General features: G+C 45.3%; 1 protein-coding gene across 1 annotated transcript in view; it reads right to left on the bottom strand.

The window, feature by feature from the left end:
- Positions 1 to 15,174, bottom strand: part of SORD (sorbitol dehydrogenase) — a 35,870-nt gene that overhangs the window by 3,529 nt on the left and 17,167 nt on the right. The window contains exons 4-7 of the mRNA XM_060005159.1: positions 10,370 to 10,529; positions 5,788 to 5,906; positions 2,884 to 2,949; positions 1,731 to 1,906 (exon numbers count right to left, since the gene is read on the bottom strand). Coding sequence (XP_059861142.1) covers positions 1,731 to 1,906; positions 2,884 to 2,949; positions 5,788 to 5,906; positions 10,370 to 10,529 — 521 coding nt within the window. The remainder of the gene's footprint in view (positions 1 to 1,730; positions 1,907 to 2,883; positions 2,950 to 5,787; positions 5,907 to 10,369; positions 10,530 to 15,174) is intronic.

Here is a 15,174-nt window from a genome sequence, read left to right as displayed (position 1 = left end):
CATAAGGTGCCTCTGCCTAACCTGCCCCTTGGCAGAGTGAACTGTAGCATTCTACAGCACCTGTCATGCATGATGCTCCACTCCCCACTCAGGACAGGCACCGGCTTCAGGCTGGTGAAGGCCCTTGTGTCACATTTACCTACACGCCCACCTCAGGTAGCCTGGCAACTGGGCCCCCACCATCAATAGTTGGAGATATCAACTTGTTCTCAGATGCCCTCCAGCCAGGGCACAAGAAGAAGGAAGAACTTGTACTAGGAAGCCATGTCTTTTACTGCCTCTCTCTTGAGTGGGGGTCACTGACCTGCTGACAACTTGAAAACAGTAGACACACTTTACTGGTCAAGCCCTCAAGGTGTCTGGCACAAAGCCAGGCACGAGGCAGGAACCCAAGACCTGCCATGGGTTGAACATAGCTCCACTGATCACACACACATCCATCGCCCTCTGGGTTTTGGTTTCTCTTTGCCCCTTCCCACGTGGTGACCACTGACTGTCTCGGACAGTGGAGCAGAGAGCTGGCTGATTCCAGCTGGAACAAGGTTAGGGCAAAAGTGGCACCTGCTCCTGCCTCTCCCGCTGCTTCCTTGGCCCCCGGTGCCATATGCATCTTGGTAGGAGGAGGGGAAGGCAGCTCTGCCTGGGTGTGCCAGGCTTGAGGGCCGTGCCACACAGCTCGAGGGATCAGGTTTTCCCAGAATGTCTTGCACGGTGGACAGTGCCCTTGTGTGTGACTGGCTGTGACTCAGAAGGAAGGAAGAAGCATGTGCTGCTTTGGGAGACAGGGCAGGAGTGCCCAGCAGTGGCAGCTACCGATGCTCTCCCCAGCCCAGCCCCTCCCACCCTAGCACTGGTTCCTTGTCCCCTCTATTCCTTCCTCTCCAGAGGAGCCAGATGGAGTAAGGAAAGCCCAGGCACTGGAGCAGTGCGCTCAAGGCGAGTCACTGGGCCGCTCTCCTTGTAAAATGTGGAAAACGAGAACTCATTTTCAGGGCTATTATACAGATTAGGCATCATGTTTATAAAGCACACAGCAGAGGACACGGCCCACGGTAGAGCTTGGAATCTAGTTCTTATTCTTTTCTTCCTTCTTTTCCTCATACTTTGATTTCTCAATTTTACTCCTCCCTGCCCCTCCCCCTTCAACATCCCATAAATTACTGGTGGGTTGCTGAGGGGTAACTCAGGTATTGGCAGCTTATCTGTTCCTAATTCTGGGAAAGGACAGTAGTAGACAACCGTGATACTGAAATATCACCTCACCTTTGTGACTAGCTGAATTAACGACTGTTAGTTTGTATCAATGACTCAAAGACTACTGTTTTCCTCAATAAAGCAAGATAGGGATTTCCCACACTCAACTAAGGCATGCTTCCTTGTTCCTTCTGTTGATTTTTTTTTTTACCAGGAGCACTATTTTCATGATCACAGATGTGATCATAACAGAAATCCCATCCTAAAGATATGGGTCACTTAACATCTTTCAAGGCCCATGTATATCTGTTACCTAGTTTGAAGTTCACAATAACCCAATGAAGGTGTTAGGGAAATGTCACTACCTCCACAAGAGAGATAAGAGAGCAGTTATCAAGGAATTACCTGGTGGGGGGAGGGGTGGTCAACACAGCAAATCAGTGGAGAAGCTTGATCCTAGGAATCCTACTTGGTTCACTACCCTGGGCTGATTCCCTGAAGCTGCCTACCAGCTTAGCTACCCTTACTCCACTCACGTATATGCCCGCCTGGATGGAGGTCTCCACCCCTGTGCACTCGATGGTAACTTCAGGCTTGCACCCCAGCAGGCCTTCCACTTTATTGGCAATTTCCTGCGGGCTCTCGTTGGAGATCTGGAGGAGGAAATCAGCTCCAACTTCCTTGGCTTTAGACAACCGAGAGGCTGACAGATCTAAAGTTGAACAAAAGTTTCTTTCAAACTGAGAAACTGGATGGTGGATTAGGGAGAAAAAATGAAGGTGCAGATTCCAATGGCAAGGAAGCTCTGGTGTAGTGATGGTGTCGCTGAGCCCAACACACACACTCTCTAAACACACCCTCACACATAATCTCTTAGATAACTTCTCAAACATCCACATCCTTCTACATCCCCATACACCCCCATACATACCACACAGCTCTACACAGCTACACACATACTCTCTCACCTTCTCACACAAAACACGCAATGACACCCTTCTGCATCCCCATTCCCCTCATATATCCCCAACACCCCATACACCACACAACTCTACATGCTCACTCATACACTCTCACATATAACCTCTCCTCATACATACAAACACTCTCAGATACATTATACACACACACATTCTCTCTCACAGATACCTTCTCCACACACACGCACCCTTCTATACCCCACACGCTTCCATCATACCATGCTGCTCCACACACACATACCCACATGTCCTGTCAGAGAACCTCTCCTCACACACACATGAGTGTCTCACTCATACCACATACCTCACACATAAACATCCTCTTATAAACACATCACATACCCCACTAACACCACATCACACACACACACGCACACACACCCTCTGAGCTTGGTCAAACAACCCAAGGGCTGAAACTCTTCTTAGGACCAGGTGGGCAGTATAAGCATCTGAGGTCCACACATAAAGAGCCAGGTCCTCTTCTCTGCAGCAGCCACCCTCTCCCAGGAGCTTCAAAAGAGTCTCCTCCTCAGCCCTGACTTGGTCATCTCCTGGGTGGGCTTTTCAACCCTGGAACCCAGAAGAAAAGAGCAGGAGCCTCGTTAGAAACCCACTACACCAGGAAGGGAACAGGTCTCATGCCCCTGCTCCAAAACTGTAGGCCCAGCTGCTTCTATCCCAAGGAGATTTAAAAAGAAGAAAACCTTACCAGTCACCACCACTTGAGATGCACCCATTGCTTTGGCCACGAGCAAACTGACCAGTCCAATTGGCCCTAAATAAAGCAAGAAATAGGAGACATTTGTGAAATATCAAACACCAGCTCTCCCCCTTGTCTAGGCCATGGACAGGAACTGTATCTTTTGAGTACCTCTAGCATCTATCCCAGTGCCTAACATATAGTGAGACCTTAACAACTGTTTGTTGAATGCATGAGTAAATGAGTGCATGAGGGATTGTCCTCTACCTGGAATCTGCTCCCAGTGCTGGGCTCCTGTTCTCTCTTTGACCCCCTACCTTCTTAGAACCCAACATGCCTCCCCAAGGTGAGACGTGTCCTTTCAGGTGCCCTCTGAGGACCACCTTGGAGGGTGTCCTAGGTTGACCCAGCTGCTCAGGCAGCTCCAGGATGTCCAGGTGCCTGAGAATCAGCCCAAAGACCACCTGCTTCCCCACTTTATAGGCACACTAGATGGTTTTAACACAAAAACCAGACCACAAATAAGGCTATGCAGAATATCTTCGAGGACTTGCTTTTCGGACACTCCCCTTGAGAATAATTTAGTGAGTTCGCCCAGAAAGCAAAACACTGAGAAATACCTGAAATAACCAACAAAGGGCTGATTAGTTAAGTAAACTACAGAAGGATACCAAACAGCTATTAAAAATTATGTGTCTAACTCTTTTACCTAATGACATAGAAAAATGTTCACAGTATATTAATTTTTTGAAAGAGTAGGTAAAATGAAGCATATTCAGGATGATCTCATGAATTAAATGAACAAAAACAAAAACCAAACTGAAATATTCTACACCAAAATGTTAACAGTGGTTCTCTCAGGCTGATGGGTTGTGTGAGTGCACATGCGTGCAGGTGTGGAATGTATGTGGTATGTATGATTTAACTTCTTTTTCTATGGCAAAAAAGTATTACTTATGCAGAGTTTTTTTAAAAAAAAATCTGTCACGTGAATCCTACAGTCTGCTGGCTCATTGAGGCAAATCTTCTATACCCATCAGCCTGCTTAGGAAGCCCTGTAGTCACTTATTTGGCCCTGCCAAAGAAAATCAGTCACAAAGTGTATGAGGATTAACTCAAAATGGATTAATGACTTGAATATAAGACCTGAAACCATAAAACTCCTAGAAGAAAACATAGGCAGTAAGCTCCTTGACATCAGTCTTGAGTTTTTGGATTTGACACCAAAAGCAAAGGCAATAAAAGCAAAAATAAACAAGTGGGACTGTATCAAACTAAAAAGCTTCTGCACAGCAAAGGAAACATCAACAAAATGAAAAAGGCAACATGTTGAGTAGGAGAAAAATATTTGCAAATCATATATTTGATATGGGTTAATATCCAAAATATATATAAGAACTTGCACAACTCAATAGCAAAAAGCAATCTGATTGAAAATTGAGCAGAGGACATGACTAGACATTTTTCCAAAGAATATATACAGATTGCCAAAATAAACATGAAAGGATGCTTGACACCACTAATCAGAGAAATGTAAATCAATACCACAAAGAGATATCACTGTACACCTGTTAGCATGGCTATTATCAAAAAGACAACAAGTAACAATTATTGGTGAGGATGCAGAGAAAAGGAAACCCCTATGCACTGTTGGTGGGAATGTAAATTGGTACAGACACTACAGAAAACAGTGTGGAGATTCCTCAAAAATGATCCAGTAATTCTACTTCTATTCAGAAGTGGAATTTTATCCAAAGAAAATAAAAACTTACTCAAAATGTTATCTCCACCCCCATATTCACTGCAGCATTATTTACAATAGCCCAGACATGGAAGCCACCTAAGTGTTCACCAATGGATGAATAGGCAGAGAAAATGTGGTGTGTGTGTGTGTGTGTGTGTGTGTGTGTGTGTGTGTGTGTGTGTGTGTATAAAATATTCCATAGATATGAAGAATAGATATGGAGCTGAGCTCATAGATATGGAGAATAGATTGATTGCCAGAGGTGGTGGTGGCAGCAGTGAAATGGATGAAGAGGGTCAAAAGGTACAAACTTCCAGTTATAAAATAAATAAGTCCTGGTTATCTAATGTACAGCATGGTGACTATAGTTAATACTGTATTGCATATATGAAAGTTGCTAAGAGAATAGATCTTAAAAGTTCTTATCATAAGAAAAAAATTTTATAACTGTGTGATGACATGTTAGCTAGATTTACTGTGGTGATCATTTTGCAATATATACAAATATCAAATCATTATGTTGTACCCCTGAAACTAATATAATGTTATACGTCAGTTATACCTCCATAAAAAAATAAAAGTGTATGAGGAATACCAGATCACACCCACAAGGAGTGAAGCATGTTGTTTGGGTCACCAGAAGCAGTTAGAAGCCTAGATGATTCAGTCTGAGGCTGCTAGGCTTGTTCAAGCGACTGGAAGCAGGGGAGGAAGAAGGCAGCTAGCTGCAAGCCAATGTGGGCAGAGTGCTGACTCACAGTGGGCTGGACCCCACTCCTTCTGCTGGTCATAAGCATGGGCCGCCTCATTCTGGAAGGACCAGGAGACCAGTTCTCCAGGATGATTTGAAAGTCCAAAAGTTGCCCTTCCCTTTACTACCAAAAATATTTCCCTAGTTTCCTGTCAAGGGTTGAAAAATAATCCCAAATTGCATTCTTTAAGTGAACAAAAGGGTTATGTTGCCTAGGAAATAACATTGGTTACTACCATGCCTGCAGATATTTATCTAGCAAAGTGCGTGTCATTGAAGGAATGGGACACTGTGATCCTCCCTAACCCGGAAAGATTCTATGACCAATTTCAGCCCTTGGAGGGAGAATGAAATGGGCAGAGGGATCCCCACATTCCCCTTTAATGAACTCACGACCAGGGTGTCATCTGTTTCTTACCAGCTCCGCACACAAAGACCTTGTGCCCCAGGGTGACTCCAGCTCGCCGGCAGGCATGGATCCCCACAGACAGTGGCTCAATCAGGGCCCCTTCCTCAAAGGTGACATTGTCAGGAAGTCTGAGGAGTCATTCAACACACTTAGTTAGTCCCTCCGGGTTAACAGCAATAACAACAGCTAATATTTATTGAGCTTTAATTTATGTGCTGGGCAATGTGCTAAGCAGTTTACATACATTCACTCATGTAAATCCTCAGAATAGTTCTGTGGTAGATATTATTATTCCCATTTTACAGACGAGGAAACCAAGCCTTGGAGGATTAAATGACTTGCTCCAAAAATTCAAAACCAGTGAGTACTGAGAGGCTTAAAGGGTTTGAACTGGAAGCCAGATATGTCTGATTCCAGAGCCCATATCATACTGCTCCCCCCTGAAAATGCTATCCAAGATAAAGTGTGGTGTGGCTGTCATTCATAAATGAAAAGTTCATTTCACAAGGGTTTAACTTAACACCATTCCAGCATTTCATCTGCTTCTCAAATTTATAACCTTTCTGGTTTCGTTTAAGCAAACAATCCAGACTATCAGCAGCTTTGCGAAACAGTGATTAGAAGCTGACTTCACTCTGTACGTTGTCTCCCATAGTACACACTTCAGAAGAACCATATCTGATAGCAGCAGCTGCCTGGCTGTCCCTGGATTGGTTAAGCAGATTAAATGCTGTGTTACCTTTGCCACTGGGTTCTTGGTTTTCACTTCCCTGTCCACTGGCACCTTGACCCTCTTAACCATCCCACTGATGAAGGCAGCAAATATTTGCATAATGCTTTACAGATTTAGAGAGCTTTCTCCTCCATATCTCATTTAATCCTCACCATGAACTTGTCAGGCAGGAAGGGCAGGCTTTGTTGTTGGTGGTGGTTTTTTTTTTGCCACAAGGCTTGCAGAATCGTAGTTCCCAGACCAGGGATTGAACCCAGGCCCTTGGCAGTGAAAGTCCAGAGTCCTAACCACTGGACTACCAGGGAATTCCTGGACAGGCTTTGTTTTAACCTTTATTCTACAGAAGCAGAACTGAAGCTGAAGACATTGAGCGACCTGCCCAAGGTTACAAGGCTAGTGAGCAGAAGAGCAAGACTTAAACCCAGATCTCCTGATTCCATATCCTCTGCCTGTCCCGCATCAGCTGCCTCTCGGTACAAGCAGCTCCGTAGTTAATATCTAACTTCTGCTACCTCCCCACTGCCCAGTATTTATTCAGCACATCCACAACCTCCACATGCAAGAACGTGAAAACCCTCAAGTTCCAAAAAGAGAAAAAAGTGGCAGCCAAACCATGTGCTGATCCCCATGATCCTTCTGTTCCTGATCCTCCACAGAATAAATAACAAGGCCTGCATTCGGCCTGACTGGTGCCCACCACCCCTTTTATCTCCCCTTCCCTCTGCTTCTCTCATATCATTTCCCACACGCCAATCCACTCTCTTGCTCTGACTGTTGTCGTCATCCCTTCTACCCACCAAACCTACCCCATCAATTCCAAATAAGGGGGAAGAGTTTGAAGTGAAATAATGAAGATTCCCAAACTCTCTCAAGGACCCCCAGTCACACACACTCTCTCCAACAGCCCTGCCTCTTCACATTTGGGCCTCCCCCAAAGCTGGTGCTGGGGCTAAACAGAGGGTGGCCTGTGGTCAGGAACTGTGTGCTCCTCTCATCTTCTGCTCTGACTTCCCTTTGGAATAAGAATACCAGGGAGAAATGGGATTGGGGATGGTGATGAGAGAGGATTGTTACGTGGGAGATTATTCCACTGATTAGGCAGATGCTGCCTTATCACACATGCAGCGTTGCCAGAGTCCTGGGGTCCAGCCCTTTTGCCACTGACCTGGGGAGAGTTACTGGGTCCTCCTTCCCCAACCTTGTTCAGTGGAGGTTAAGGGAAAGGGGATGAGTTTCTTCCCGGCCCTAATTGTTCATGATTTTATAAACACCAGAAAATGACAAAGCAACTTGGTGGTTTTCACAATGGGATCCAGGAAACAGGAAAAAGGGTTAAAGAATGATCAAGGGCTTCCCTGGTGGCGCAGTGGTTGAGAGTCCACCTGCCGATGCAGGGGACATGGGTTCGTGCCCCGGTCCGGGAAGATCCCACATGTCATGGAGCGGCTGGGCCTGTGAGCCATGGCCGCTGAGCCTGTGCTCCGCAACGGGAGAGAGGCCCGCGTACTGCAAAAAAAAAAAAAAAAAAAAAAAAAAGAATGATCAAGAAGCCAAGGGGGAAGAAGGAAGACAGAAAGAAAATAAGGTGGGTCGGAAAATAAAGAAGGTGTGGCAGTGTACAAATCTGCACAAAGAGAAACCAGAGAGAAGGGTGTAGATCCAGGGCTGGGCTGAGGACATAGATACAAAGTACCCCAGGAGAAGAGGAAAGGTAGGGGTCGCATGTCCCCTAGAGGCCCTCCACAGCCCTCCCCTTGCCATTGCCAACCAGAACACTTCCTCCCACACCATTCCCTGCAAACCACTTGCGCCCCCGCCCCCCGACCCCGATTCCCAGTGCAAGGCTCCTTTTCAGGCCTATCCCGGTAACATCCACCAGATACAAGGCCATAGCTATGACACATCATGGCACTGTTTACTGAGCTCCTCTTCAGTGCCAGGCCTCGTGCTGAGTACTCGATATGCTTTTCCCACTGAATCACATCACTAATTCTATGCATTTCATCATGGCGACGTTATTATTTCCATTGCACAGGAGACGGAGGTTACAAAGTTTAAGTATCTTGTTCAAGGTCACACAGTTGGCAAATGGGAGAGACCAGTGGTTAGTCTCAAGTTTTACCGCCATGCTCTTCTGCCTTCCACGAAACACTTGTTTGCCACTTTGACTTGGAAAGGACCCAGAAAAAGTGGGAAGATTCAAGAACCACTTGCCCAAAGGTGGACTCTGCGTAGGTAAACTGCTCTCTCCTAGAGTGCTGACTTAAACTCATCACGAGGTCCCTGGCTTGTGACTCCTCTCAAGGTTTCCAGTAGACACTAGAAAACTCAGATCTGTCAGACTGCCCCTGTGACTGGCACCTGGACTTCAAAGACAAGCCCCATCCTAGCCAAAAGAGTCACTGCCGGGGCCAGGCTGGGGTAGGAGGAAAATGTGCCTGGTCGGTTCAGAAGGAAAGCAGCATCCCAGAGCTCCATGGGCTGGGGCCCATGCAGAAGGTATAGCCCTCTGCTTCTGCCAGACACAACTTCCCCAAATCACTTTGAGAGTTGAGGTAGGGTAGTGAGCACAGGGCAGGAGCTTGAGAATCACAGCCACCCCAGCTTGACTCCTGGTTCTGTTCTGTGTTCAAGCCAATTAGCCAGTTAGCCTTCTCCTGCCTCTGCTGACTCTCACACAATACTGTAATACTGGTGCCCACCTCGCCATTACAGTTATGAAAGTTAAATAAGACACGCAAAGCACTTATTAGCACAAGGCCAGGCACGTAGTAACAATAATTGTGGGGACATCCCTGGTGGCACAGTGGTTAGGAATCCATCTGCCAATGCAGGGGACAAGGGTTCGAGCCCTGGTCCGGGAAGATCCCACATGCCGCAGAACAACTAAGCCCGTGCGCCACAACTACTGAGCCTGCGTGCCACAACTACTGAAGCCCATGCGCCTAGAGCCAGTGCTCCACAACAAGAGAAGCCACCACAATAAGAAGCCCATGCACTGCAACGAAGAGTGGTTCCCGCTCGACACAACTAGAGAAAGCCCACGCACAGCAACGAAGACCCAACGCAACCAAAAATAAATAAAAAAACAAACAATAATTGTGACTTTATGTGCATTGCCTTATTTAATCTCCAAGTGACTAAAAGAGACTGAAGCAGGGCTTCCCTGGTGGCGCAGTGGTTGAGAGTCCACCTGCCGATGCAGGGGACACAGGTTCATGCCCCAGTCCGGGAAGATCCCACATGCCGCGGAGTGGCTGGGCCCGTGAGCCATGGCCGCTGAGCCTGTGCGTCCAGAGCCTGTGCTCTGCAACGGGAGAGGCCACAACATTGAGAGGGGCCCGCATACCGCAAAAAAAAAAAAAGAGACTGAAGCAGAAGAAGGTTAAGTCATTTCCTCAAAGTCATTCACTGGGAGGCAGTGGATCCAGGGTCCCAAAGCTCAAATTGCCCTGGCTCCACGCCACAGTAAATCCTAGTTGTTGCCGAGGTTTCTACTGTTACAAGATCTCTTTCTCGTCGCTGCAGTGGAAACCAATAATGGAGGACAACTACAATAAATTATCTCCAAGATGGCTGGAGAGGAGTGAGTGATTTCAGCAATGGTTTTCTATTATGGCTCTAGGTGAGGGAAAGTTAGAGTGAAAGACTAAAAAGCAAGCACTGTGAGTCAGTCTTAGCCCTAGTCGGGCTACCCTCCCTCAATGCCTCCAAGAAGGGCAGGCCTGCCAAGGGATGCCTCATGTCTAGAATTATGAGCTAAAAAGAATGAAGAAACCACTATAGGAAACTAGAAGAGCACCAAACAAACATTGGAGAAGAGGTCCCAGGTGGCACAGCTGGGCCATGGGCACTAACTTGTAGCAGAAGTTAGCATTGTGCTTGTAGAACCGGCAGAGGTTCCCGTCATCAGGGGGCGTGGCACAGAAGAAGATGGTTGGTGACAGATTGTATCGGCCAATCTTGCAGAATTCATCAGCTTCTCGGGGAGCACCAGGCTCGATGGCAACACGATCACCTGGGGGAAAAAAACACACAGGCAGGGGCACAGGCAGATGCTGTGAAGAGACACGTGCTCATGGACAGATGCCAGCAGGGGAATCTGGCCGAATGAGCCTCCCTCCCCACTGGGGACCCAGGGTACGCCAGGCAAGCCCAGCCCATTAGTGCCTGCAAAGGAAATACCAAATGCAGCACATACACTCTGGAAGAAAATGACCAGTCCGCCTCTTCACAGGCTAATTTGGCCTGCCTGCTCTTTTATTGGCTCATGGAACAAGCCAACTTGCCCCTCCAGCTCCACAGCCACCTCCCAGCTTGGGAAACACACAACCAGTCCCATCAAGCCAGGTTTAGTTCCCATTTCAAACTGCTGTGAAAGAGGTGGCTAGTGTGTGGAATTTGCAGGCATTTTTTCTTCACCTGTTTTGATAATATGCTGAAGGGAGTCATAATGATGGCATGTTTTATGTTCAGTCTCCTAGACAATAACTGATTCCTGGTTAGCAGAACCACTAAGGCAAATGACCCACAGAGGCCTCAGACGGGTACAGCAGAGCAACTTTCAGGCTTGTGAATGGCCAGCTCTATTGTACTTCTATTCTGTGTCTCACTACGCCCACTTGGAAACCCAGCTTTAGAATTGGCTCTTGCATCTTCTTAGTATGAAAATTTTCAAATGTACAGCAAAGTTGAAAGAACTGTATGGTGAGCACCCAGATGTTCTCAACTTGGTTTCTTCAATTAACATTTAGCTACAAATTAATCTGAAACTTAACCTTCAAGGTAACTGGGACAATATGCTTGTAGAAGTGTTTGCTCCCCTTTGCTTTTATCATCATCAGTGTACCTCCTTAATCCCTTCTAGCCTGATTCACTTATCTTGTTATGAGAATAATGTGTAACTTTGTGGCTGAAGACTTGCAAAGAATGAAGATAACAAGAAATTTTATTCTCAAAATAGTGACATATTACCTGCAACCACAGATTCAATATCAGCCCTGAGAATAAAGATCCTTGGTACTTAAAAAAAAAAAATTGCTACTTTCACTTTATCACATATCCATCCCATCTATCCATCTCTCTTCCATCCATCAATTCATCTTCTTTTCTAATGCATTTCAAAGTAGGTTGCACACATGGGTACACATCACTCAGCTTCCTATCATTATACTTCAGCTTGCATATCATTAGACTTCAAAACTTGTTTATGGTTCCTTATTAAGGTAAAGTTTAGATGCTGACAAAATGCACAAATATTAAGTAGATCATTAGACGAAGCTGATAAAGGCATTCACTTGTGTAATGTAAACTCCCATCAAGACAAAGAACATTAACACTACCTCAGAAATTTCATTCCTTCAAGTCTCTTCCCAGCCAATCCCCACCCCACCCCCAGAGGGCGTACTAACAGAGTTAGGGCCCACCTGTGCCTGAGGACTGTGTTAGGAGCCTGAGAAGAACCTGTGAGAGGTCTGCCCTTCACCAAGCAGAGACATGTTAAGCTATTTTTATAAGTCTTTTGTGTTCAAAGGACTTACTGGATAGTGTAGTCCTGGTATGTAGTAAGTACACATTAAAAGTACCAGTATTGATGGTGATTGTAGTAGTAGTAATATATAGTAGCATTAATAACAATCTTTATTGAATTTATCAGTTATAATTATCTGAGCTGGTACTATCACAGAGGAAATTCAAATAATAAGATAAAAAGGCAGGAGGATGTGACCAAGATGGCAGAGTAAGAAGAACCTAAGCTCACCATCTCCCATAGGCACACCAAAATTACATTTACAGAGTAACTATCAATGAGAACTAGCAGAAAAGATTTTCCACAACTAAAGATATGAAGAAGGAACTACAACAGATGGGTAGGAGGGGCAGAGATACAGTATAGTCAAGACCCACACCTCTGGGTAGGCAACCCACAAACAGGAGAATAATTACAAATGCAGAGGTTCTCCTCCAAGAGAATCCAAGGTCAGAGCCCCACATCGGGCTCCCCAGCCCAGGGGTCATACACTGGGAAGACGAATCCCCAAAACATCTGCTTTGATGGCCAACAAGACTTTTGTACAAGAGAGCCAGAGGGGGCTGTAGGAAACAGAGACTTCACTATTAAAGGGCACTCACAAAATCTCACACACTGAGACCCAGCACGGAAGCAGTAATTTTTTTTTTTTTTTTTTTTGTGGTACGCGGGCCTCTCACTGTTGTGGCCTCTCCTGTTGCGGAGCACAGGCTCCGGACGTGCAGGCTCAGCGGCCATGGCTCACAGGCCCAGGTGCTCCACGGCATGTGGGATCTTCCTGGACCGGGGCACGAACCCGTGTCCCCTGCATCGGCAGGCGGACTCTCAACCACTGCGCCACCAGGGAAGCCCAGAGGCAGTAATTTAAAAGGCAGCTGGGTCAGAACCCCTTGCTAATCTTGGAGAGCTTCCCAGAGAGGCAGGAGGTAAATGGGACTCCTTCTGGGAGCATAGATGGTGGCGGCAGCAATTTGGGGGAGCCTGTTCTACCACAAGAACACTGGTGCTAACAAGTGCCATTTTGGAGTTCTCCCTCTTGCCTATTAGTGCAAAGGGCTTACGTGCCCACCAACCAGTCAGAACCAGTCCCAGGACCCCACAGGCTGCACAGCCAGCCATGCCAGGACTCAGCCTCAGCTACCAGTGGCTGGCAGCCTTGGCACAAAGCAGGGCATGGCCGCCAACTAGGCCAGGAACCAGACCCACCAACCCACAGTAGTCAGCATGCCACAACAGAAGGCCCCATGCTGCCCACATAGGTGATACCCCTCTGGTGACCAGAGGGAGCGTGCTGCTGGCCCCACAGTATATCTCTTACATCAGTCTAATTCTCTAAGATTGGGAAATGAAACTGATCTAACTAATGTATAGGAACAAAAACAGAATTGGGCAAAATGAGGCGATAGAAGATTATGTTCTAAACAAAGGAACAAGATAAAACCTCAGAAGAACTAAGTGAAGTGGAGATAAGCATCTACCCAATAAAGAGTTAGCTCAAGGTAATGATCATAAAGTTGCTCAATGAACTTGGGAGACGAATGGATGAACACAGTGAGAAGTTTAACAAAGAGTTAGAAAATATAAAGAAGAACCAAACAGAGCTGAAGAATACAATAACTGAAATTAAAAATAAATACACTAGAGACTCTGGTGGGGCTAATGGCGGACTCTGGGAGGGCTCATGCCAAGGAGTACTTTCCAGAACTTCTGCTGCCAGTGTCCTTGTCCCCGCGGTGAGCCACAGCCGCCCCCTGCCTCTGCAGGAGACTCTCCAACACTAGCAGGGTAATATGGAAAATCAAAAACTGTGCTGTACCCCTACAATCTTCCCTTGAGCTCCCTCTCAAATTTCCTTATAATAGTTTTAGAAGATTTGTCTTTCTGAATAAAGTTATTTACTACTCCATCTGACTTTTATTTTCATGTAGGATACGAGGATACTGAGTTGGGACTTTTCTTATTTTTAATATAAGAATTGAATGCTATAAACTTCCCCCAGACACTACTTTAGTCACATCCCACAACTGTCATTGTTTTTTTATTACCTTTCATTTCAAAAAAATTTCTTTTAGTTTACTTAGTGACTTCTTCTTAGACATGTGGTTTATTTAGATGAGTGTCATTTAACTTCCACATATTTGGGAGTTTTCCAGATATCCTTCTGTTATTGATTTCTAGTTTAATTCCATTATGATCAGAAAATGTATTTTGTATGACTTAAATTCTTCTAAATTTGTTGAGGTTTTATTTCCCAAAACATGTTCTATCATGGTGAATGTTCTATGTGTACTTGAAAAAAAATGTGCATTCTGTTGCTTTTAGGTGGTATGTTCTAAAAATGGCAATTAGGTCAAGTTGACTTTAGTATTATTCAGGTGTTCCGTATCCTTTCTGATTTTTCCATCTTCCTGTTTTATCAGTTTTTTTAGAGAGGAATACTGAAGTCTCCAACTATAAATATAGACGTGTCTATTTCTCCTTTCATTCTGTAGGTCTTTCCTTGGTATATTTTGAAGTTTTACTGTTAGGTACATCAATATAGAATTATTATGTCTTTCTGGTGAATTTTTGTAATACTTCTCTTTATCCCTTGTAACATTCTTTGCTCTGAATTACATGTTTTATGATATTAATATAGTCACTGGCTTTCTCTTGAGTAGTGTGTGCATGCTAACGTTTTATATATTTTTATTTGTAATCTATTTAAATATTTATATTTTAAAAGGGGTTCCCTATAGACAACATTTTTTAATATGATCTGACAATGTTGAAACAGAGCAGGACCCTACTATGGTCCTTCTCCCCATGTCCTCAGCCTGCCTTTTGTCTGTGGAAAAACTTCAGCCAAAGAATAAGTTTAATGAGAGAAGTGAGAAAATGCAGAAACAAAGGAAAACAGTCAAAGGAGAACAAATAATAATAATTTAGTCATTAAGCATACTCAAGGAACTTTAGTTCCTTCTCAAGGGCTATAGGTAATATTCTGAGCCATATCCTGTGAGCTGTCTTATAGATACTGAAACCCCCTTCCAGGTGGAAAATATTAACTACATGATGACCAGACTGAAGCCATGACATAAGCTGCCACAACTCCGAGAACTGGCTTCAAGGAAATGGGAACAAACCGACCCTG

The sequence above is a fragment of the Delphinus delphis genome, chromosome 2, assembly GCF_949987515.2.
Source record: "Delphinus delphis chromosome 2, mDelDel1.2, whole genome shotgun sequence".
NCBI classification, from domain to species: domain Eukaryota; kingdom Metazoa; phylum Chordata; class Mammalia; order Artiodactyla; family Delphinidae; genus Delphinus; species Delphinus delphis.
Note: the sequence above shows the minus strand (reverse complement) of the source record. Positions and strands in the feature narration are given on the sequence as shown.